At 37.2% G+C, this 26,996-nt stretch overlaps 1 protein-coding gene across 2 annotated transcripts; it reads right to left on the reverse strand.

Annotated features, from left to right (window-relative positions):
* Window positions 1-502: 502 nt before the first annotated feature.
* On the reverse strand, window positions 503-26,559 carry CUNHXorf23 (chromosome unknown CXorf23 homolog). Of its 2 annotated transcripts, XR_657451.1 has the most exons (11): window positions 26,485-26,559; window positions 23,917-24,495; window positions 22,907-23,572; window positions 20,435-20,613; window positions 19,660-19,774; window positions 19,399-19,462; window positions 18,428-18,546; window positions 16,271-16,385; window positions 10,472-10,567; window positions 2,950-3,843; window positions 503-1,755 (listed from the first exon to the last, which is right to left on the reverse strand). XR_657451.1 is itself a non-coding variant. In XM_009276891.2 (10 exons), exons 1-10 carry the CDS (start codon window positions 26,523-26,525, stop codon window positions 3,814-3,816), a joined length of 2,004 nt encoding a protein of 667 aa, XP_009275166.1. In that variant the 5' UTR covers window positions 26,526-26,559; the 3' UTR covers window positions 503-3,813. The 2 variants fall into 2 exon arrangements, 1 of the variants encoding a protein (XP_009275166.1); XM_009276891.2 differs by having other exon boundaries at window positions 503-3,843.
* Between the last annotated feature and the right edge of the window lie 437 nt (window positions 26,560-26,996).

The raw sequence follows: 26,996 nt of genomic DNA on the forward strand, positions 1-26,996 counted from the left end.
ACTGGCAATCAGCTGAATTTACTCCCATCCTCTGCTATCAGTTACCTGAGTTAAGACAATTATGTCCAGGTCTCGAGACCATCTAAATCCATCAGGTAAGGTGATTTTAAACATCTAAGTGATTATTAGAGTTAAGGCAGGCTTGTAGAAGCCTTGCAATGTGTTGCTTCTTACTAGCCCCAGAATTTTGTTAACCTCGTGAACTCAATCATCACAAAGTTTAAAATGAGGATTCTGACCAATCTATGTAGAGATTAAATGGATCAGCAATATAAATGTTAACATAACATTTTATTATTTCAGACACTTAATAAGGAAGACTCTAGTCATATTAAACCCATTGCATTTTGGATAGCAATTAAAAAATTCATATGTGAACAACTGAGAATATGACATGAGCATTTAACAGTCATATCAAGTCAACCAAAAGAAAGGCAATTCACATTTACATTTTCAAAGTATAAAACAGAAAGCTAGAAAGCTCTTAGACAATCACATTTCAGACACTTAATAAGGAAGACTCTAGTCATATTAAACCCATTGCATTTTGGATAGCAATTAAAAAATTCATATGTGAACAACTGAGAATATGACATGAGCATTTAACAGTCATATCAAGTCAACCAAAAGAAAGGCAATTCACATTTACATTTTCAAAGTATAAAACAGAAAGCTAGAAAGCTCTTAGACAATCACATTTTTAACTTGCCCTTCCAATGCAAATGCAGTGACAGACTTTACTAATACAACAGACACCGTTTTCCTTCTGAGGCTGAGCTTTACACACGTATTTAAAGTAAGTGGTTATTTTAACAACCGTTACCAGTCCACGCTCCCATTAGAAACAATGCAATAATCAGGATATTACTTAAGTCTTTGTACAGGTGTTTTCTACAATGCAGTCACAATACAGAAAGGCACCAAGTTATTCAAGTAAATTGACCTTTCTTCCACCTAACACCTTTTCTTGTGCCTTCACAACCCAATCAGTAACTTCAATACATTGTTCTCAGCCAAACATTATATTCCAATACAACAGAACTTTTCTGTGCTAAAAGAATAAATAAGCTCATTTGTGTATGAGTATATAGACACAAGTCTCTGTAATTCAAAGATAAATATACATAGTAATGTCTCACACCAGATAACACCACAGAGTAGATGCCTCTAGCACCTAACCCCGTCACAGAATTCGATTTCTGTAGGAACTTTATAAAATATAGGAAGTTTTATCATGACAGAATCCCAAATTAATGAAGTAAAGTTATCGGTAAAGAATGCGATTTGAGCAAATGGTATCACCTTAAATAAAAGCTAAAGCAACTGAAACAATGACTACATTTCACCATACAACATTCGTTTTGGGATCAAGGATGGGCAAGGGGAAAAATAAAAAAATATCAAAGTCAGTAGACATGCCCAAAACCCCCTTGTTTGTAATATGTGGCTCACAGTTGTAAAAATAAAAACCAAAGCTAAACTGTTAAAGTACAAAACAAATTGGAGATACCTAGTCATGCACAGGTAAAACATGAAAGCACAAAAATCAGAGGAGCCCGTCACACTTTTAAACCTGGTTAAAGCAGCATTAACTGACTGAAGTCTGATTACTTCAGCATTGCTTCCAAACAGCGTTAGCAAAACTGCCATGTCAGAAGTTTCTTCATGTATCCACTTTTCCCATTTGATCTACAACGAGTTCTCTTCCAGGCTTTAATAACAACACTGCAGGAAGCTTACAGAAACAGTAGTATCCTGTTGAATAAGACAATATAGCTTCAGTAGTTTGTCCTATATCATACATGGTTTCACTTCTTACATGTTTTACAGTGCTTTAGCACATTCAGGAGCAGTGTGAATAGCTTGTCGGCTAGAAGGTAAACCTGCCCTCATCTGCAGGGTACATGGTGCACTCCCCTGCCAGCAGGCTGCTCAACTGCAGCTACTCCACACTTGCTTAGGGTGACTCACTTAACCCATTGTTTCAATTCCTTATTTTCATCTCCCAGTAAATCTACACAGGATGATTTTGCCAGATTCATCACTGACAGTGTAAGTAAGTAACATTTTCTTATCTGCAGAAAGTTGCCTGCCTCTATTTGACCAGGGAATTCCCTTCCTTTCGCTTCCCATTTTGTGTATGCACATCAAAGTTACTGAAAAACTAGATGAATCATTAATGGTTGTTATTTAAACTGAAAACTTGGGGTTTAGAAACAAATCATCTGGTGTTATTGTTGAACGACCATAACATGAATGAATGTGGCACACTTCCTGCCTGCTTATTCCCTATGAACACTAAGCAGTACACCCCATGAACTGAAGATTTTTAGTGACATTATTTGAGCTGTTCTGAGCCATACCTACACTTTCAAATAGTCTCTCTACTGAAGGCATTGTGGAAAAAACATGACAAAAAAGCATGCAGAAATCACATCCTGACTTTCCACCCAAAAACCAGATTTCCTTTTCTCTGAACACACCTCTACCCAATACTAGAATTCTGATCTACTATCCACAACAGAGACCAGCCTGCATTCTATATGGCTAACGCTGTCTTGGAAATGATGGAAGTACAATAGCCTGCATATATTATGGATATGGTGAACAGCTTTTTTCTTAAATAAGAACATCTCTGAAAACTACTTGCTATGCATCTTTAATTTACCGGCAATAAAAAGTCCGAACAAATCTGTAATACATACACACAACCCTATCGTATATTACGTATTAAGGCAAAGGCTATAAACAGGAGATAAGCATAATATTGTTTAGAGCTGCTTATAAAACATGTCTGGCTATTTGAGTTTTGCACACAGCATAACAATATTGCAGTACAGTAAGCTTCAGGGAATTACTGGGATTTTGAACAAAACTACAAGCTATCTGCATTTAAAGCAGTTTCAATTATGAACAGCTTTGTTAGAAGACATGCTTATAAAAACTTACGTTTTTTGTTTTTCTTGTAATTAAATACTTCAGGCCCCAATTTCAGAATCCAGGAAATCACCAAATCATTTATGATGAAAAAGATTAGAGAACATGTGGCTCGGTCAAGAATGTCATACACCAAAATATAATGAGACAGAATAATTTTGAATACAGACCAACTAATCCTCTAACAAACCCAAGCATGCTTTCAGTGCAGTTATAAGCTACTGCTACAGTACATTACATACCTGCCTGCTACCATTCATTTTAATCAAATACTGAAAGTTGTCCCAACTTTCTAACAATTTACAAATGTATATACACATCAGAAACCCAAGTATATTATCAAACTAAAATAAAAGTAATACAAAATACTGTTTTACGGAAATGACTGAACAGAGGTGTAAGATCTATTGCACAACCTAAAAGGTCATTACTTGGAAAATCCTGAGCTAATGTGCTATTACCAAACAATTCAGGCACTTTTTTTTTCCTTTTTTTTATTACATAAGCAATAAACTTTCAACATACAAACCTCTGGGTATAACAACTCAAGTTCCATCTGTAACATCATGCTTCAAGAAAAAGTATTCAATAAATAAGACTCCCTTCAATGACTTCTTTACTTGAGACTGGTATGCAAAAGGAACTAAAGGTACATACTACAATGTTTCAATGGAATACTGTACTTTAAAAGCAATTATTAAAACTGTAAAAAAGTTCTGCAGCATTCCACTACTGAAAAATAAAGTTATTTTTAATCAAGAAAGTTACAGGGTTAGTTCCTTTATCCTATTTTAAGTCTTGACAAAGTTGTGAAAAAAATGAACAGATGCTCCCTTTGCTGTGTTAGCTGTTTCAACTTCAGGATCACAGCTCAGTTCAGGTTTCTGCTGCAGTATTTAAATTTCCCTAGAGAGAGAAAAAAAATCGTTGCTGTCAAGTCGTAACAGTGGAAAAAAGCCTCCCAACTTTCATAAGTACTGTATTATTATAGTATGTAACATGCAAGATTCTTTCAATTATGGATTGAAACAGCACAACTGTAGACTGTATCTTAAAGGATGCATATGCATAATTATTTCAAAAGGGTGAAATAAAGACGTTCAGACCAGTTTAAACTTGTCCTTGAGATTTGTTAATCATTACAACAGGCAAAACATGGAAAACACTAGAATCTGAGGAACAGTTTTGGTTTTTAATAATTAGCCAACCAGCAATCAGTATACTGTTAAGAAAATGGCTGTGTCATTCTTCAGGATTTATTTTACTTTAATTCAAAGTTACTCAAGTTCTTCATCGGGCCTAAAAATCAATATTCCAATCTTATTATGCTTCTCTAATTCAAATCATAATCTCCAGCAGCCAGACTGTGTTAAGCATGCTTTATAGGTTCCAGACAAGAACCTAATATCCAATTGTAGAAGAACATTGGAAATTATTGGGGAAAAGCTCACTACAACAAAATTATGGCACTTCTACACCCATTTTACAAGGTCATAATTTTTGGAAAAAATCCTTCTCCATCTATTTTCCACTAATTCCAACTCAATTCAGCCTTCAGAGATCATACTTCTCAGAGTCCATGCAAATGTAAAAGGCATTCACCAGTATACTTCAGTAACAAGTGACCCGTTTACCTTGTCCAAAGCGTTCAGCTTTCTTTGTGGGGGTTTCTTTGTGTGTGTTTTTGGTGGGGTTTTTTGGCATTTTGCTTTTTTCCCCCCCACTGGGCTGTAAACTGGAGATTTTTTGAAAACAGCTCTAAGAACCTATGCTTCTGTGCTCTAAGAACTGAACTCTAATCCAACTACAAATGCTTATGCAAGTGTATTTACTTACAGCTAGGTGGACACAGAATTACAAACCAAACAAGAATTCACACAGGAACACAACTGCAAGGGGCTGCATAGGTCGTCTAATCCAATTCTCCGGTGTCACGAGTAACCTCATACTACTTTGATCATACTTGATCAATTCTAATAAAGGATTTAGAATGTTTTAACTACTGATCCTCACAAAAGCTGTAACATTTTACATGGCTCAAAAGTTCTTCTGCAGTTCAAGATTATCGTTGTCCCATACACACTGCAAATCAAAAGGTATCATAGAACAGATGTGCCTAATTATTTCAGCTTGAGCTTATCAAACCATTTTACACAGACTTTATATAGTATAGGATGCTTTATTCAGATCAGCACTCCAGCATGTACTTTAAAGCACATGATTAATTGAAGGTAACATAACAAAGAGGAGAGGCCCACAGACTTAGTCAAAAACATTATTAATACCCTTCATGTTGATTTAAAACCGTAGCCTAAGAGGACATAATATTTTTACAGAGGGCCAATTTCTCTTCCTAACAATGGGAAGAGAGATCAACTGAGCTCGAGGAAAGAATACTGAAACAGAGGCAACTGCAGAATCTCAGAGGCCACCTCTGATTTGCAATTACCCAAAGCAAGTTTCAGCAAGTTTCAAGGGAATAAACATGGAGGAAACGGGAGTGCAGAATCAAGTTTTCCTGTAAAGTACGAAGAGCCAATATTCCAGAAAAACCCACCCAAGTTATTCCACAGGGATTTAAAAATTGGAATAGATCATATGAATATTCATATTTTATTAATGGCTTAGTGAAAAATAAATTAAGCCAACTTACCTTTTCCTTCCTCAAAAATCCATCTCTGAATTTATTAGTGGTAAATCCCCTTACACCAACAGAACGTAACCGCTGGTTTTAATTAGTAAAACCCCCTTACCCCAACATCACGTAACCGCTGGTACTTAGCCTGAATATATAAACCCTCTGTACTAAGCCTGATCTATAATGGGATTGCAAACGGCCATCTGCAAAGGTGCTCTGTAACGGGGGGGGGGGGGGGGTGGGGGGATGAGGGCACCAAAACTCAATAGTTTATATTTACAGTTATACACATCTAAAACTTACAGTACTGAACGACAGAAGTATGCATTTGCAAGTGCAGAGCCTCTTCCTTTATTTCCCATTTAATACTCCTCAGACCACTAGCTACCATGTGGCTCAAAGAACTGCTGTATTGTACTTACTGTTTAGAACATCTGAAGTTATCTTCCTCATAGAAAAAACTCAGTCTCTTGTGCAACATTTTAACATTTTTTTGAACTTCAGTGAAAGTAAACCAGCATCAACAAAAAAGTTTAAGACAACACCTCCCTGTTGCTAACAAATTCAGTGATGTCGGGCCTGCAGTGGGCACACGTGGCGAGTCTAAAAAAAGTCATACTAAACAGAAGTCAGTATATATATTTTTCCTATAGCTTTAAGATCTTACTGTCTGAACATACATTCATTGCTCTATGCCTTTGTTACCTCCAGATGGGAACACTGTAAACTAACCTAGTGTGGGACCAGGAGCAGAGGCCACAAAGATAACAAAAGGCTTACAGGTGAACGGCATTGTAAATACACAGAAAGACTATAGCAAGATCGACACCAACCACAGCAGTTACAGTTATAAAACGGTTTTCATTCCTAAGCACTCAGACCTCCAACCAAACAGGCAGTAAAAATCTTTAGAGTAAGAAAAAAACCATTTATCATAATTTCTCATTGTTTTCCAGTACTGCCATTTTAAGTTTTCGAACGTGGTCCTGACAGAAAGCATTCCTGTATATATTCATCCTTTAAATTTAAAGGTTTTCCCTCCCCCAAATTTAAAAAGTGGCTTTCCAGCTAAAAAAAAAAAAGAGGAAACATCCTGACCATATAAAATTCTTATAATCTTTTACAAACACCTTTAAAGGGTAAGAGAAAACAAAACGTATCACAGAAATAGACCTTCTTGAGCATGATCCAATTATTCTGCTGAAATCAGTCTCCTTTTGACAGAGTAAAGATCACTTCAAGAAAAAAAAAAATCACATGCTCCGAGGTTGCAACAATAAGTTTCGTACCAGTTTTTCCACTGTACTTTCCACTGTGTGGCTGGTGAACAGCTAAGAAAGGACTGTACAGAACAGAGGTTCCTTTATGCAAATGCAGAGGTTTGTTATTTCCCAAATCATTTCACCCACCCACTATGTAGGAGATAACTGGCCAGGAGAAGCTGGCCCATCAGTCCCCCACGGTTGCTCTTATGGAAGGCTATTAAATGCTAACCCCTTTCCTGAAAAGTATCAGAGTCCAGGCATAATAAAACTAAGTGGAAGTAAACTCTTTAAGTAGGTATATGCCTACCATAGGGAAAATTGAAGGGTATTTTTAATGCTGGATTAAGCCCCTGAACACAGTTAAGATTAAAAGCTCCCATTTCCCCCACAGCTGCTGTGGTTCTCTGCTTTGACAAGGTGGCTAGAAAGGAGGCCTTAGTGGTCTGCCACTGCATTGGTATGACAACAAGCAAAGGGGCAGACCGAGTAAGAGAGGAGAAAAAGGTACAAGATACTGAAAATGAGATTACACACAGTTTAAAAGTTTCAACTCAAGTATCTACCTGTTACGTAAGTGGGGAGGGAGGAGAATAGCAGTATTATTAATGTAGAACAGAATCAGCTGTAGACAGAGTTAACAGATCATATAGACATTTAGTATGTAGGCACTGCAGTCACACATAGCTTAGAGCAAAATGAGGTAGTCTAAGGTGCGTGGAAAACATCATTGACTTCTGGGCTAAAGTAAGAAAAAAATCTGCTAAGTTGACATCTAGTTTTACATTAAGACTATTTTATAAATAATGCTAATGACAATGCCTATGAACCAATGGCCTCAGGCTCTGAAATAAGTCTGTATGGGCAAATATATACCCTTGCACTGGGTCTGGCTGGGATGGAGTTAATTTTCTTCACAGCAGTCCGCATGGTGCTATATTTTGGATTTGTGACTAAAACAGCACTGGTAACACACCAGTGGTTTTTTGCTATTGCTGAGCAGCACCTGCACAGTGCCAAGGCTTTCTCTTTTCTCTTTTTCCCCGCTCTGCCCCCCAGTAAGTAGGCCGGGGGTGGGCAAGAAGCTGGGAGGGGACACGGCCAGGACAGCTGACCCAAGCTGAGCAAAGGGATATTCCGTGCCATATAACCTCCTGCTCAGCAATGCAAACTGAGGGGAGGGGGTTTTGGAGCAGGTAGCCGTTGCTTGGGGACCGGCTGGGCATCAGTCAGCTTGTGGGAGGTGGTGACTGACTGACTGCCTTTGCATTGCTTTTTTCCTTCCTCTTTCCTTCACTTCTTAAAGTGTCTTCATCTCAACCCATGAGTTTTCTCACTTTTGCTCTCTGTATTCTCCCTCCCATCCAGCTGGGGGAGGAGGGGAGCCGAGGGGAGAGCGGGCAAGCAGCTGTCTGGTGCTTAGCTGCTGGCTGGGGTGAACCCACCACAGCCATTAATACACTGAACTGTGTTACACAGTGAATGAAGTTCAGAACTAAAGATTACCATGCATGTACCCACTTAAAGGTTGGCTTACTGATTCATTGCAAAGTGTCATTACAAAAAAGACCTTTTAAATTTAAGATTTCTCCAGATCCTTTATAAAACTGCTGTTCTAAAATTTTTTTTTCCAAAAAGTTTAAGATACTGCAAGACCATATGATGTTGTGTTTTGGTTTTTTTTTTTTAAACATTCTAAGTAAACCCACTTTTTTGTTTAAGTTAAAATGGCCCCATTTTAAATAATCAGCCAAGAAAGCCTCCTGAGTGTAGAAGATAGTCAAATCACCTTTCTAAGTAGGTTTCAGCAGCAGCATGGGAAGGAAAAACCCTCTATGCTACACAGGAGGAAATTAAATGTAAAAAAAAAGTTGATAAAATTAAGTCAAATCAGCACTGCTGTTTCCATGGCAATGATACATGTGCTATACACATATGCAAACTGCAATACAAGTGCGTATGCTCTTTTCCCTACAAATATTAAAGCACCATGGAACAGATCATTGGATACAGCAATATTCAGGCAATATTCACATATACGTGCGATGACAACTTAAGTGGACACTTTCATGCTTGCATAATCTCCAGCAGAACTGTAGGCTGATGTAAATGAAGGCAGCCTTCCATTTTCTTTACACATCAACTACCAACACTGCCTCAATGATATGGCAGCCAGTGCTAAAGATCCCTCCATCCCCTATAGGCTGGCAATAGAGGGGATACCAATTAAGAGGCTATGATGTCCTTACATGTTAAAATAGTTGTATCAGGCTGACACTTTAAACTTGTTAACTTCAGCTTGGAAAAAGATTTTTTTTTAGCAGAATAAAGTTAGCATTTTTTGCTAGTGTTAGCTTAGCTATCTGATTAAGATTGACTGGCAAAGCACACCTAAATGGGATAAAAAGGCTTTCAGGCTCTCCAACAGTTCTCTTATGTTTAGTCTGAGGGGGGAGGAAAAAAAGAAATACAACAACAAACAAAAAAACCCTACACTTACACTGCCCCCCCTTTCAAAATTTCATCCAAAATGCCAGCTATTTAACTTAGTCATCAAAACTTTAGTTCAACTTCACTATCTACAAAACAGGAAAGATGACTACCTATTCTGTGTGTTATTTTACTCTTGAGAACACACCTGTTAAATGAGTAGGGGTAATTTTAAGGTTGAAAATGAGTGTAAGTTGTTCTATATTAGAAAAGTATTAATCAAATCTAAAGAGCTCTAACTGGATCCATGCATAGCATGCCACTGTCAGCAGAAAAGGAAGAAAGTGGTTTTTGTTATTCTGCTGAACCCATGATACATTTTACAATCAGAAGGCATTAGACAGCCACTGCACTACCCCAGGAAGAAGCACAGTTGCCTACCCCTTTACCACCTTGAGGCCCTGAGAATAAAGCTTCACAATTTTTAAAGCTTCACAATTTAATTTTTTTTTTTAAATGCATATATAGCAGCATGCAGGGTATACACAAGAGATCAGTTCCCCAGAAATCCCTATATGAAAGGGCTAATAAAAAAAAACAGTAACAATTTTGAAAGCAATACAATTCATGTCTCCCATTTCCCATTGGGAAATAGTTCAGGCTTCTGCACACATCAGGTGAAGGAAAGCAAGCTGGCTAGCTATTTTTTTGGATAGATGAGCTTTCTAGTCATTGTCTAATCTCTGCAATTCTCATTCTCAACTTTGCAGTTAACTTATTTCAACTGCACAGATACAATACTGGACAACTCTGCTCAATCCATTGCCAGCCCTCTTACCTCTCATTGGGAAATAGTTCAGGCTTCTGCACACATCAGGTGAAGGAAAGCAAGCTGGCTAGCTATTTTTTTGGATAGATGAGCTTTCTAGTCATTGTCTAATCTCTGCAATTCTCATTCTCAACTTTGCAGTTAACTTATTTCAACTGCACAGATACAATACTGGACAACTCTGCTCAATCCATTGCCAGCCCTCTTACCTACTAAAAGCTAAGCCTCCCATTATTTCAATGGGAACAGTTAGGCTATGATGACACTATTTTTCATGGCATTTAATACCTTCAAAAACATGTCTCCTGTTACTGAACTCAACAGGATCAAATCACTATTTTACGTAACATACATCTGACAAAAGCTGATCTGTACCTTAAAGTGTCTTCTGATGGGTCCTGCATTTTCAAGGTGTCCTCTAATGCGTCTGTGAGGGTAAGTGTCACTTGGTTTTGAAGAATAGTAAGAATTCTAGCAGGAAAACAGAGTTATTAGCTTAACGTTACTAAATTATTCAAGAAAACATTCAAGGTTTCCAGGTTATACTAATAAATATTGCAACTCTTTCAATCTTGTAGCATTTGACACAACGACACTGTTTGAAGGAACCAAAGTAGCAGGAGCACAGGGCCTGGAGTCCAGGCTGGCTGAAGTGATGGCAGAGCCCACCATCCTACTGGAATATCATCCTCTTGGAGAAATCTAAGCAGGTAACAACCCAATTAAGGTTCTCCGCCCCTGCCCCCCCAGAACAGATGCGTCAATTTGCATGCAGCAAGTGTAGCAGACAGGCTGCCATAGCAGTCATCCCTTGAGTCAGGAATAAGGGCAACAAGATTAGTACTCTGGACATCCCTGGTTAGCATATGGTCATCATAGGTTAGCATATTTTAGAGCAGACACATGCACTGTTACTATACACAGCACCACAGCAACCAGACAATCAATGTGTAGCATGTTATGTTGGTCTTTAGAAGATTCTACTTTAACTCTCTATTACAGGAGAGCATTTTGAAAATTACTTGCCTGCCACAGAAACACACGATTTCAAAAGCAAGTCACACAGACAAGTGGTACTGAAATTGTTGTGTCAACACACTGAACAGCTGCAAACAGCCATGGTTGCCTAGAACAGAGTACTCCCTCCAGCCACTGTCCTACCTGTGTATTTTAGCCCTTTTCCAATTTTTCCCATGACAGCTACCTCAAGAGGATGCACACAGCTAAAATATCACTATTCCATCATTGCATACGATTATAAATATTTACAGAAGCATTACATACTGGCATATACTACGTTAAAGTCACCTAATCCAGACAGAATGGACTTGCTAATGAACTCTTAACAATCAAATTAATTTTTTTTTTATGGCCCATTCTTGAATAAGCACAAAAGCATTCCAATGCTGTTGAACTCTGTTTTTTCAAATAAAATTTTAAAAGCTTCAAATACATTTTAAAAAGAGCCTAAGAGAACTCTCATGAAATATTTCATATACACTAATATCTAATGATAAATGCAAATGTATGTTTTGCTGTTTACAGAATTTCTGTTCTCTAACAAAGTACCAAACCTTTCCAGTGGCAGAAACACTTTAGGATATGTTTTCTAACACTGTTACTAATTGGGGGCTGGGGGCGGGGGTGGCAGTGCTATCAACGCAACAGAACAGTGTTAGAATCCTGGTTAGCTTTTAACAAGGATTTAAGCTAGCTTTTTTTTTTGAGAATATATTACTGCCTACAAGTCAACTATTTAGCTTCTTAAAATGCCTTGACAAAAGGGGATTCAGCAGAGAACAAAAAGAGAGGAAGAAAGACTTTATGAAGGGATATCAAAGTAGTCAAAATGGCTTTTCCAAGAAAAAAAGGTATGGAAAACTAAATACACAGAGGAAAAAGCATGTCAGGAACTTCCCAGCCCCCTTCTTATTCTAAGAATATGAAGATACTCCATGAAATCAAATCAACTGTCTCCATACAACACACAATTAAATCAGGAAGCTCCCTGTTGAAGTACACTCCTCCTTAAAGCTGAGAATTCAGCAAGATGAAAAAATTCAAGAAAATTTCCTGTTATAGTTAAAAATAAGCCTTTGGGAATTAAAAGAAAGCTTGTCTCAACTAACTGTGGATACACCCTTCCACATCCCCACCTCCCTCAAGATTCAAGTACATTCATGGAAACAAAAACATTAGAACTACTTAATGCAAAGACACAGCAATCTATTCTTCAGGAACTTCCTAAACCATAGGTTTTAAATGAAAAAAAAAAATAAATGGGGAAGTACAACTAGATACTTGTTCTGATCTTCTACTCTTTAGCTGTCCTCTTTTTGTCAATAGGGTACAAGGCTAGGTGGACATTTCTTACAATCAAGGCTAGATAGACATTTGCACCTTTCAAGGCACAAGTTCTTCTCAAGTTTAAACTCAACCCCCAATTATTGAATATTAACACAAGAAACACTCCCCTTCACTGGCCTGCTGTAAAGCTTGCTCATACCTTGCACTGAAAAGTTCACATTGGTTGACCATGGGATACCAAAAGTAGGCCAACCAAGTCAATACCATTTCCATGTTTAATTTTAACCCAAATGACTAATACCGTCCATGTAACAAGAGAGCAAAAAGTGGTGTTAATATCACATTTTGATAGTTTACTGTAAGGACATTTTAATATGACAACACATTATCTGTTTTCACATTAGGCAACATCCTAGCATCAAATATGATCTACTGATCAGGCTTTCAGTTTTCAAGCATCCATCTTTTACCAATGCTGCCACACACAGCTCCTCAAGCAATAGTGATAAAAACCACAATGAAATTTTACTAACAAAGATGAAAATGTTTAAATATTTATCCAATACATCAAATTTTTTAAATCCTGTGTTATAATTTAAGGTGCTGCAGTGGTTTTCCTGTCAAATACTCTTTTTTAAAGTCATTTTTGCCATATTTTCTGAGCTTTGGCACTGTTATGCTTGTCATTTGAAACCTGGCACTCTGATGTACTTTTCTCTCAATATTTACCTGTAGAAAAGAGCAAACAAACCTGAGACCAGTGTTGAAGGTTACAGTTTTTGTTTTGGATTTCCAAGGGTTTGCTTTTAAGATTACAGGTGGAACTCTCCTCAACAAAAGTGGTAAGAGATGTCTATTGCGGACTTTTTCATGCATTTTCCCACACCTTTACAATTTTGCTGATACAATGTGCTATTGCTACATCTCTTCTGCAGCCTAAAACAGTTTCCCACAAGAACTGGAGAGCTCTGCTTGGACTGTGAAACCAACTGAACCAGTATCTACCTAAGAATCTGTAAGATGGAGCAAAACCACAAAAAGTTACTTTCTTATTCAACAACTATTACCTTAGCTCTTGCTTATGTTTCAAACTCTTCCTCAGTTTTTCCATGTATTGCTGTACTCCAGTAATATATCCTTCATTTTAGGATGTTTTCTATTTAAAAAGGTACGGTGGACCCAGGGTCAATGTTCTGGTGATCCATCAAACCACTTCTTAAGTTGTTCTCTGAACACTGCCCTTTAGTCGTGGTTCTTACGCTTTTCAAGGTGCCCAGCAGTGTTCACACCTGAACCATACCATTCTGATGCAAGACTCTGAATGGCAAATTCCAAACATTTGTCCTCTTGCAGAAAGCAGCTACAAATGGCCTTTACCGTCATTCATTTTTGTTTTTCTAAGGCTGCTTTCAACTCTACTGTTACACTTCCAAAGTAGTAGTGAGTACAAACTAATGTTACACTTCCAAAGTAGTAGTGAGTACAGTCACGCAGCTCTGAATTTATTACAGAAAACCTACTCATCACAGAAATGATACACGTGGCTGAAATTACAGTTGGCTGCTTGGATGCCACTCCACTTAACTCCCACAACAAATACTAAAGCAGTGCTAGCAGCTTACACACATGGAGATCAAGCTTGAGCTACTGCCCACCAGGATAAGCTCTTCTCCAGTCGCACCCAGTCCTGAAGAATTCCTTTAAGGAAAGCCATTCTGAGCACCATACATTCTCACACAACATGTCTAGATGTCACGGGAAATGCCACACTACTGGAGCTAGCTTATTCAGCTGAATTATTTGTACTGCCTCAGATAGGAGTTAGCTGTATTAGTGATCTGCTCTGCCCAGGAAAAAGATTACCCTCTTTCTGCATTACTTTACATATTGAGCATTAGACATACTAGATAAACAGGAAAACAGACAAGGGGAGCAGAATAAGAATCAAAAGGCAAGAACAGAAACACAAAACCAGAAGAGGAGATGCAATTAAAGTGCCAATTAATGTATTGTGGACACATTTGCAAAATGTCTGTAAGCCCTCCAAGCCAGTTGGTGAGCATTGATTAATTCTATTTTTACTGACAAATGTGGATGGCAAACTAAAGTATTTTATCTTCCCACTTGTCTGCAAACCAGCTTCTGCATGGCTGACTTCATGGAGAGTCATTCCTTCTTTAGGATGCCTTGCATTTGTAATACTCGTGCTTCCATAGCTACTGTTGTTCTGAATGGATAACATCTCACTGCAGTGCAGGGCTTTAAAAACTGCATGTTTGCAATTCGCTTTTGGATATCAAAATGCAGTCTTTCTGAGTCTTCAGCACATCTAAGAGTAACTCAGTTTCTATTTCAGACTAACTCCCTTTTTATTTGCAATTACTATATTATTTAATGAGCAATTACTACTTGTTTTTGGGGACTTCAATTTTAGTCTTAAGTAATATTTTTTACCATTAAAAACTTGTGTTCTTTTACACTGAAAGACGCACTGTTATATCTGCAAGGCAGCTACATTTCAGTGATGGTCAGAACTTTGACTAAATAAAAGCTACTTTTGGTGGACCTCAAAAGTTTCATGGTCTTTTGGAACCCTGTCCCTAGGGTATTAATTACAACATATAAAGAATGACAACTTACATTAGACTCCTCCTTATTTTGCACCCACCAGGAAGAAGGAAAAAAAAAAAGATGTTTTAGAATTATACTGCACACATTAATAAAGCTTTTCTGGTCTCACCAGTTCCCCAAGTTAAACAAGCACAAGCACTTGGAAATAAGACTACATTTATTTAGAAGGAATTTTCCAGAAGAGACAAATTTATTTCTACTGAACCTAATATAACTGTCTTCCCCATTTCAGTATTAAAGGACATCACAGAAAGATAGCCTAAAAAAGAATAAGTGCCCAAACTATCTTTGATAAAAGCAATACCAACACAGATAAGCTATTCCACTGTGTAATATTCCATCCTCAGGAACATTATTTCAGACATTTCTAATTATTTCTGTGATTTGTTCCTCAGTTTTATTTGTTTTTAAATTAAGAGCTTCCCAGAACTTTTATCATAATGGGGAGAAACACTGTTTTAGTAACAATGCCACCTAAACAAGATTCAGATGCTCCCTTCCAACCGCTGACAACTAGAATGCAGAAGAGTATTCTTTTTCCTCAAACTCTTCCACATTACCTCAGGTTTCTGCTCAATAACAAGGCCTTCTAATTTATAGTTTAGGTAGTACATCATTAAGTGGAAGAAATGTAGTATTACGTACAAATTTCTTTTACAAAGCTACAAGCAGTATGAGTTTTTATTTCATAAAGCCCCTTAAATAATTTCAGTAAGTAATTTTGAACCTAAAATTTAGTTCAACAGTTTAGTTTGACCTGTTCCTGCTATTCAATAAGAGATCTAAAGTTGACCACCTTATTTCCGGACTAGCTGAAAAAGTGTTTTGATTTCAACCAACATACCGATCTAAACTAGCTTTCTGAAACAACAGATCTCCGGCCCACTTGCTGCTAGGTTATAAAAAAATAGTAGCAAAGTTGTTATGGAGTACTGCACAGGCATGCAATAGCAAAAGAATTATTTTTGTTGTATCAGCATTTGGCCACAAAAGCGGTTTTAGCTCACGTGTATTAATCTATGCTTCAACAAATATCTGAGGAAGTACAGCACTAGAACTGTGAAGTTACGAGCAGTTTTATTGTTGAGCAAAGTCTGAAGATAATAAAGCCTCACTTGAAATTTAAAAGGGCAAGACATCACAGATTGTTAAATTTACATCAGCATAGACAACGCAGCATAAAATGAATTGTAAGAACAACAATGCAGAAGCTACTAATTCAACATTTAGGCTTACCAGGTGAGGTTTCCCAATAAATTTCCTGAAAGGTGGCTTAATGAACCTCATAGGCTTTTGGAAGCCATCAATTTGAGAGTTTTGTAATTTTGAAAGACTGCAGCTTTGCTGGTTCCTGATGTGTATGTGAGAGAGAGAGAGAGAGAACAATTAAAATCTAAAGCCATAGCATATCAAACCCCCTGTATTTTAAATGACCTTAGTCTAGCATCTGTATCACTTAGAAGTGCAAAGTGACAGTTTTAAAGTAATTTTTTTCTAGGACATTCAACAAATTACTAGTCCTCTGACTAAACTCAAGCCCAAGTTGCACAGAATTATATAGTAAACTGTATTCTCTTATGCCATGACAAATTAAGAGAGATACTCTGCCTTCCTGAAATCCTTGCTATGCAAATCAGGTTTCCCTGGCTCACCCCGCTAGGCCTGCATGGCTGGTCATTGCTGCCCTCCACTGGTTGAAATGCTTTCTGCATTTCAGCAGTTCTACACTGTACTATCTTTAAAGTTGTACAGAACTTTCCATTTTATGAAATCCCAAATCCGACAGAAGCTCAGATAAATAGCTAATGCTCCAGTTTCGTTCTCAGCAAGCAGGGTGTTCTGGCTTTGGGCTTTTGCTTGCTTTTTTTTTTTTAACCGAGCACACTGCTAATACAGATGTGTCCATAAACCTCTAAATAAAACATATACCATGAAAAGTAACCACCAGAAGTCAAAATTCATAGTTCACGAAACATACAGAAACACTTTTCATAGCTGCAAAATAAATTACTGAGGCAAAAACAGAGGCACACTGGACTAGCTCATAGGCATTGCCAGTATCTCACGTGTGAGCTATTAAAACCCCCCGATCTCAGGAAAATTCTGCCCATCGTTCATACCAGTACTGCCCTCAGCCTGCATTACATTGTCCACATTACTCTGACAGCATAACCCCTCCTCACGTCGAACTCCAGGATAGTCATGCTTACTAGAGAAACTTGTGCTTCCTGCTTTGAGTGGCATACACAAAAGGTAAGAAGGTAAGCAAGACAGTAACTCTGGAAGTGGCAAAAAAAAAGCCTTACCAGATAATCAGGCCAAACATACACTAAAGACATAGCCCCAGGTACATAAAAGGCTATATGCAACAGTCCAATTTCCACCCCCACCCCCTGCCACTTGGTAACTTTTACTTTTTGTTCAAAGAATCTCAAATACAAGAAATATTTCTTCTGCAGCTTCACAAGTCAGTTTTCCCAAATATGCGTATTGCCACCATTTGCCATTATAGACTGCATTTAAAATGAACAAACAGCAGCATATTAAGAGCGATCTGCAAGTCATGACTACAGCGTAGAAACATTTCATTAGACTCTGGCAATTCTTTAACCAACTTTTCTTCTAACACAAGTAAGTCAAGTCATCTCTCTGTAATCAGCCAACCTCCCAACATCAAAAGTGAAACAGGATGACTGAGGTTAGCAAACACCTTTGAGGCAAACACCCTTAACAAACCTGTTGGGAGGAATTCATAGCAGTAAAAAGCTATTCCAAAAATCTAGCTTTTCTTCATAAAATTCTCCAAGAACCAGAAAAATTCCAGTACTTTGTTGATATTCCACATGACATTACAAAACAACCAGGGCAACACAACAATGTATTCATCCTAGAATGCTTTTATGAAACTACAAAATACCAAGAGAATGTTATGTGGCACATCAAGGAGTTTAAAAATAGTTAAGCATCTTTAAACTCATTTCTTCCCCTCTTGCCATTCAGTGCTACAGCTTGAGCTTGCTTTTCATTTTTTCCCACTGCAGCTTAACCTCTTTCAAGGTAACCCTCCATTACAGAGTAGGTTGCAATGTATGTCAGTTGAATTTCAGTCCGAGTCAAACTTACAAGGACAAACTATGGAAAAGAATCACAAGTGTGAACGTAACTGCGGAAGAGTCAAAAAAAAAACAGCTTAACCTCTTTCAAGGTAACCCTCCATTACAGAGTAGGTTGCAATGTATGTCAGTTGAATTTCAGTCCGAGTCAAACTTACAAGGACAAACTATGGAAAAGAATCACAACAAGTGTGAACGTAACTGCGGAAGAGTCAAAAAAAAAATGAATGTGTAAGAGAACTACAAGCTTGGGCTAACAAGATTGTTATTTGCTAATTACCTTGGAGTTACACCATCTACATGAAACACTCTCTCATCTTCATTCTTCAATCTCTCTTTTCTTCTCCTTTCTATATCATGCCGTAGATCATTTGGATCTTCTAACACTCTTATAATGTTCTAGTTAAGAGGAAGGGTTAAAGTCAAGTTAGCTACTAATAACTAAACACTGATGTGATTCTGTCCTTTAGGGATTGCATCCTGTATATCGTCTTGTTAATGTAGTTCAACTGACTGCACGTAGGACGGATTCACATCAACCCAAGGATCCAAAGTCCAAAACAATAACAGAAGTAGTCCTAAACAATCACCCTTTCTTGAACCATCTGCCTTTTTACAAGTTTCCAAACAACAGTGAACAGAGCACTGGAATTCTGCATGGAGTTGCCAAGGCAAAAACATTCACATAAATTCCAGTAAATCTTAATTAAGAATAGTAGAACTTCTTAAGTTGAATCTCCACATACCTGTACTATAGAAAAAAATGGTAACTAAATCACAGTAAGCATAGCTTGAAAGGGGAAGACAGAAAAATCTTATGTCCCTGGATGAAAGCATGGGATAAAATAGCATTCTGAGGAATTATGTGGATGTCGGGCCATTCTAACATTAGCGTAGAAGAAACATTAAGGCTTTTTCTAATCTCAGGGGGAAAGCAAGAGCCACATGTCAGTCACCTACTTAGTATTTACACTATTTAAAAACAGACAGGAGTTCAAGCAGCAGGAATAACCACACTCCAGCTACTCTGGAGAACGCACCTGCATTTTACTCATCGGTGAACACAGCCTACTTGCACCATTGTGGTATCTGTAAATATGTTCAAGCGTGCATTTCTTTCAAAATAATCAGAACTACTGATAGTCTTTCAAAGCATGTAAAAGTGACTTAACAATAGCAAGGGGAAAATGTTGTTTACATCTATATCATTTGAACTTACTGTTTGCCAAAAAAGTTAAGTAATCAAGATACCTGGGGAGATTCAGATGGCATGGTTCGTTTGTTCTGAAGTTCTGCTAGAGACATGTCAATCCTCCTGGAACACAAAAATATTACATGAAAACAAGCACCATCACTATAAATAGCAAAGCATTATTGACCAACTACAGAATTCTTTGCAGACCATGGGCAGGTAGTTTAGAGTCAGTGAAGAAACACTTTACATTGTGTAAAGTCTCCTGAAGATTAACAACCTTAATGCAAATAAATTAAGGCAAAAGGCACATCAATTACCTGTGAATTTCTGGATCCAAACGTATTTTAACTTCATTCATATTTGCAACTGGTTTATCCTGAATTTTTGAGAACCGTTCATGCAGAGTTATGTCAGAAGATGTAAAATAATTTGCTATGAAAAGATATTAAATACAAGAATGTTTATTTGTAGTATTTGAAATGCACAGTGGGAAATTGTATCTTTTAAAAGTTTAACTCTTAAGGACACCAAGACAACTTCCGAGATTAAATTTCAAACTATTTCCACTTGCAGTTTAACATTCACAAATGACAGATTAGGCCAGCCCAACTTAGACACCCTTCTTAAATAAGAAGATTAAGCTGAACAGAAAGTTAACTATTTGTCAGCTCTATCATGGTAGTACTCAAATGACTAGAATCTATAAATAAAGTTCATCACCGAACATGATGCAGCAGTCTAAACACTAATCTGAAAAGTAAAAGGAAGTGTACATAACTAGGAAGTTGCGACTACAGCAAAGCTCCTTTTCTCTTTTCTTGTTCCTAAACAAGCAGGTTAGTCTTAACTATAAAATCCTTTCGACCTTAACGCTCCACAATAATGCCTCTATTACGGACTGAGGCCTTCTTACAATCATTCTCCACCCAACTACTCTTAAATCCTCAACCTACATTTTCCTTAAACAATACAGAATGAAGCCAAAAGGCAAACACCTGAGATTTACAAGGACAGCGTATCTAATTCATTAGATTTGATTTTAATAATTATAAATACATAAACACATACATATACCCTAAATATTACAGCCACCTTTAACTTGATGGATAATTGTGATTATTTCCTGAGTAAATTCTCTTGATGGGTCGTTTTCAACATTTTGTGTTACAGATTCCATGTGCTCAAACACCGGATGAAAATTTTCATTTTTCCTGCCAACAGCAACCAGATCATGTGACATCTGTCGCTCTGTAGTATGACTAGAAGTAATCCTAAAATAAAAATTTGCAGAAATTCACTTTAAAAGAATTCACTATATCTGAAAACTTCAAATAGATGAGCAGAACAAAACAATAAATTAAGAAGTTCATTTTAGGAATAAATGTGATGAAACAGAAATCTCGTTTTGTTCCTTTTAATTAAAAAACTCCTAAGGCCATAAGGAAGAAAAGCTATAATAAAATACAAAGATATGACTACATTCTCAGGAATCCTTGTTTCAGTGAAGTATGTAATACAAAATTTGTGAATTTTAAAACTTAATTCATCTAGATTATCAAATAAAACAGGCAAACAAAAATCCTGATATACTACTTTAGTATAATTCTGGAATGCAATTATGCGTGTGTCTTTGTTTACAAGGAACAACCAGACAATTTTCAAGAACAGTTCAGAGATGTAAAAAATTCCATGGCATCTTTGGGAACTGAATCATCACTTGAGCCTAGTGAAACAGCCTTCCAGTGGCAGTGTGTGAACTTAAGAACATGTTTAGCAGCCTTCTGTCAAATTTTATTCATTCTAAGTAAGTTTACGCCCCAAATGGCTGCATTGGTGCTTAAGACTTATTTTGACAAGGAAGGTAACACTTCAAAAATCCTGCTGTTCTTGTTGCAAGGAAAATGCTTGTCCTTCAGAAAGATAAATAGAGGACTCAAACAGCCCATGTAAAAGCTTTTAGGATAAAGCCTCTGTTTACTGTGCATTCTGCAAAGTGATTATGTGCCTGCCCATCCTGTATTTGAAGCATACAAAACTATAATTTCATACAAAAACTGTATGAGAATTAGCCTCTAGTAGGTGCCAGAAGTCATCTATTTGCCCCCAGTAAGCTGGAAATAAATGCATGCAAGAGGGAATCCAAACAATCTCAACTGTAGATGATTTGAATTATCTACCTGCTCCCCAGGTTTATAAAGAAAGTATTCTTCTCAGCAGAGTCATTTCAAGTCAGGTGTTTGTTAAATGCCTAAAGTAGGCAGCATGAATATTCCCAGTCATCAGCTTCTGCAAAATTAGTGTTCTCATCTTTAAAAAAATAAAATATTTAGCACTTTTGGCTGTGGAAGCAAGCCTTCCACACATGAAATTAGCTGTAATCCATGTAGTAGTTTCTTCAGTCTGCAAATAATTACCATGTCCATTGTGCATGACTTTCAAAAACAGCAGCAAGAGGCTACTAGATACAGGAATCATTCTGTGGGATTGCAACAAAACCCAACAATAATTATTTTCCTTACATTATCATTCAGGAAGTTACATGCTTGTCCTAGCCGGGGCAGGGGGGATTACTCCACTGCCCTTTCCTCAGTCTTTAATGTTAGCCCCTTATGTGCAGACAATACCTTGTCTTTGTAACTCTCCATTGTATTACGTGTTTCTGAAATATTGGAAAGGGAAGAAAATTGATATAGATGTTTTATTTGGGACAAGAGGCAAAATACCTTTAAAATGAAGGCTGATCATTTTGGAAGGGAAGGTAATCCCTTCCAAAAGGGATTACTGCCATTATATGACATTCTTGCCTGCAACAGCAAGCCAACAAACCAGAAAGCCTGCAAAAATCTACACAAACCAAGCTGCTTACTCTCTACCATGTATCCATCATCTAGATTTTCATAATATTACCACTTTTTTCCAATTCAGCAGACACTGGGAATGCTAAAGGCAACCACAAGCATTACACAGAAGATAGACAGAAGCAGACTCTACTGCTTTTCAGTTCTGATGCCTCAACAGATTGACACTTCATTTGTTACAACAATGAATAACATAATCCAGGGATCTCTAATTTTTCGACAGCTTTATTGAACTTGAGATATTGAACATCTGAACGTGTGTCTGAGATTTATATAATTTAAAGGTTATCTGATTTTTAGAAGAAATGAGGGATGACTCAGTCAGAAAAATGCCATCATATTTCAAAAGAAAGTACAGGACTAGGCTTTTCTGCTTTTGGTTTGGTTTTTTTTTTTTTAAATAAAAGTAACACATTTACTTATGATAAGCAGCTTTTAACTACAGGTTTGTATCAGGCATATCTGCTCTTTCTACTTCCTACTACATCTCCAGGAAATTAACTGGGGGGGGGGATTGATTGTTTTTTAATAGAAGTAGGCTGTAAATTTCCAGTCCAGGCAAGTTAACATTTTAAATGAAATAAAATTAAAAAGGTACAACCTTAGTTTGTCCTGGTTACCACTTAAAGAAACCATGCTTTCCTCCAATATTCATAAACTGTAAAGAGACAGGAAGAAAGAATAAGAGGTGAGGGGAAACCAGTACCTGTACTTGGTCACCATTTTCTTCATATCCACTTTGATTGTGAGACGTTCCCTCCTACAGTTGACATCTGACATTTTCACATCTGAAACAGTATGACTTGAATCATGCTGGCTATCGGAGGAATCTACTTTTTTCCTGAATTCCCCTTCTTTCCTTACTCTTTCCTTCGGTTTGTTTTTAAAAGATCTCAGATCAACATCCATTTTGGAAGAGTTAATACAAGCATCGCAGCCCTTCTTTGAACTATATTTAACAGGTACTTCGACATGTCCTTCTTCAGTCCATCTCGCTCTTCCACCACTAAAGTAATCTAACTCTTTGCTGTTCCGGGCACCCTTAGAAGAACCGTATTTCTGGTCTTCCTGCTTCACATACTTCTGAGCTCTATCATCTGAAAAAGCCTTTTCCCCATCCGGATGCCTGCGTCGTTTGTGACTGTACTCATAGGCTATCTTTGTGACAAAACCCTCCGAGTACTCCCTTTCAGCCGATCGGTGGGACTGGGCACCCAGATTTCTTTGCTCCTCCTTTTCTTGGTAGGGTGGAAAAGAACGTTCTTGCTTCCACTTGGAATTTCTTGCTACTTCTCCACCGTCATACCTCTCCATTTCTTTAGCCCTTTTAGACGTGTGCCCATATTCTCTGTAATCGTGATCTTCAGGATACCTGTGTTGACATAAAGCAATTTACACTTGCACTAGAGAAGAAAGCGAGAACTTATATGTGCAGAATGTTGGACAGCAGAATGCGTGGCAAGTTAACCCACAATCCCTCACGCCAAGGTACAGATGTGCAGGGGCTCTTAAGAGGGAAATATTATCCTTTCATACTCTAGCCATCAATACGATTTACTTAAAAGACAAATACTTCACTACTACCAGTCGCCCATAATTAAAACTACAAAGTGGCCAACGTGTTTCAAGGTGGATATCTTCAACTATAATGAAAACAGACTTTCACTTGAGGCTTTACACCACAATACCCAGGTTTTAATTATTTTATTCCTATACCTCTTCTGTAAAGAGCTCCTTGCCGTAAATTCATCAGAAACTCTTCTGGGTGACTGACCGTACTTCTCTTCATGTAACCTCTGGTGCCTCAAGTCATCTTCATGCCATTTTCTTTCAAGTTTACATGAAGCCCCTAACGGTCTATGAAAAGGTTTCATTCCTTTTTCATTTCCAGTGACTTTGTAGTGCTCAAACATGTATCTTTCTTCCATTTTGTGTTGGTAAAACGGACGATCATGCTCTTTATATGGTATTTCCGAGTATTTTGGTGGTAACTGGCATCTCCTATTGCTTTCAGTTCTTTCAGATGAATGTGTTCTATAGGGCTTATGACTGTAAGTATCTTCCATGGGAATTCTTTTCAGGTTTGGTGAAGGTGATCTACGTTCATATATTCTCTGGTGGTTATTTCCATGAGGTGCAAACCTGGAATTGCTTTGTCCGTATTTTTCATCTTCTGTTCTCCAAGGCATAGGTTTCTTTGGGTCCTTACGAAAGCTTTTATATTCACAGTCATAATTAATATGAGCATGCCTTTGCCTATGGTGCTCTGGACTCCTAAATGTCGGAGATAAGGACCTAAGGCAAAAATAAAATCCACTTTGAGTAGTCCCATAAAATTAAATCAACCTCTTAATGAGAACATCTATTCCCTAAGGAAGTATAGTTTAGTACACAGTTTTAATCAACTGGTAAAAAAATTAAAAAACAAGCCAAGATATTCAAAGTAACATTTGCCTGGCTAGAGTATCAAGCTTACTTTTACTTTGTTGAAAGTTTTCACAGTAAGAATACCCACTCAAAATACTAGTAAGTCAATCATTTTTCTCTTTGAATTTTTTCATTTAAAACTAAAAATAATTTCATATATATGAAGTTTCCACTACATTGAAAACAACTGTTATACACATTTTCACACTTCTCAAGCATTCCCTATCTTTTTCAGTGCCAAGAGAAAAAAGGGGAAGGAAAAAAGCATATAAAGAACTACTAAAAAAAAAAAAGAAAAAGCCTTTTCAGGTTTTCTTTGCATGTCAAAACCACCCCAAAAACGGATTGAAAACATTATAAAATATCCTATTTAAAATGCCACACAGGTAGGCTTTTTCCTACAGAACAGACCGAGTTTGAAAAAGATGTTTTTGTCTTTTTCTAAAATTATGTGTACATGTATACATATGCACTTCCACACTTATTGCAGCTTTTGCTATTAAAGCATTCATTTGCTAAGATCCACTCAATTGCATCACTCTCAGCTTTGCATTTTCACCTAGTTACAAAAATGAAAGCAACCTGTTAAGAGTTCTTTCAGACAAAATCTCCTAAATAAAAAACAGCACAAGCCACTAGCAAGAACCAGCAAGTAATCCCAGACATAACAGTTCTGCTTGTATTCCAGTATTCACAGTACACTCTCGATACATTCTTTAATAAAAACATAGAAAAATGTAAGTTGAAAAAATTCAAGGAAGTAACTTCCTTTGTACACATATTGTAAATGTACAATTTGGCATAACTATTAGCTCCATTTCTGCAAATGAGTTCAAACTCAGAATGACAGATCTTCATAAAATTATAATGGCTAACTTCCAATAGCATCCATGCTGCTGCTGCCGCCCCATGATGTTCTAGTTAAGGCTTGCATTTTAATGAGAGCTGGGGCATTCCTCCCTGCCCTTCACTCAAAGGACATTCACAGCTATCACTTTACTATGGAAGTAGATAGGATTTCTCTCTTGAAAAACAAACAAACAAAAGCCCACACACATTTTTCTGTGTTATCCAACAAACTCCCTTGGTCTTGGTCATCACAACTTTTCTGTTTAGAAAAACAACCCAAAACCAGCAGAAAAGTAGTTTCAGGCTCTTGAAAGCTTAAAATTGGATTCCAGCCTCCTAGTTTTAACACTTCAAATCTGTATTGCAAGTCCTAAAAATTAGGCAGGTAACTAACAGCGTGAAGTAACCTGGATGTTATTCTGGTGACAAACATCAATGACACATGCTACTAGGCTAGTGTCCAAAAAGAGCAGCACTGACTCCCATGTTTTCAGTTCGCGTTATGCTGTAAGGCATATCTAACTGTGCTAAAGATCAATTTGCGGATCAGCCCCAACAGCTCAGAAAGCCTGAGGTGTTTGAACTAAGTATTTTAACAGTTGATCTGGCCCTCCCTGTAGACCAAGAGGCAAAACAGGAGTGAGTTACAGACATTAAGTGCACCAGGTGGTGCTTGAGTAAAAATAACCTTAACTAGTTTGGTGCTTGGATTTTGTGCTCAAGGTAGTTCCAAGTCCCGAAACATGCAAGTTGAACAGGGTTCTTGGCAGACAGCAAAAACTTAACACCTCCAGCTTAAAAAAAAAAATATCATAATAATGAAATTGCAAGTTGGGAAAAAATTGCAGAAGGTGTTCAGTTTGGAAAACAAATTATAATTTATAAAATACACTTTACAAATTGCAATTCTGGATGTAATTTTCTTTCTTTCATGCAAGTTTTAAGTCCTAATTATAAATCCTTATATAGAGCTACATTTCAGAACACAAGTTATAGATAAATATTTACCTTGGTTTCCATCGTGGTGATCTTGATCTAGATCTTGTCATCTTCTCTCACGTGTTTATATGAGTTTCTTAAAGCTGTAAAAATGATACAGTTTACTAGTCTGATAATAGAATCACACTACAAATTGCAACAGGGACAGTTGTTTTTAACAAGGGTAGTATTAGATGCTTCAAGGTTGGGGTGAGGCATATTTTTTAGGATATTTTACATCTACCGCTAATTCCCATTGTAAGGCAAGTAACTTTTTTCCTAATTGATGATCTTAGAACACAGCTTATTTTCTTTATAAAGATTGAAATGTTTGACCATTGCTCCCTTTTTCTCTCCATTTTGTAAAGCTGCCTATTCACTGTTTTTAAATGTTAATAATCTCAAGCAAGCTGCAGCGACTGAAAAAAGTGCTGTTAATTGTTAGTATGTATTGAATACTATAGATGATAGAGAGGGGAGGGATAGCCAGCTTTAAAAATCAAGCTTACGAAGAAAAATGCTTTTGTATAAAGTTATATTCT

Source organism: Aptenodytes forsteri, unplaced genomic scaffold (assembly GCF_000699145.1).
Source record: "Aptenodytes forsteri isolate BGI_AS27 unplaced genomic scaffold, ASM69914v1 Scaffold273, whole genome shotgun sequence".
Lineage (NCBI taxonomy): Eukaryota > Metazoa > Chordata > Aves > Sphenisciformes > Spheniscidae > Aptenodytes > Aptenodytes forsteri.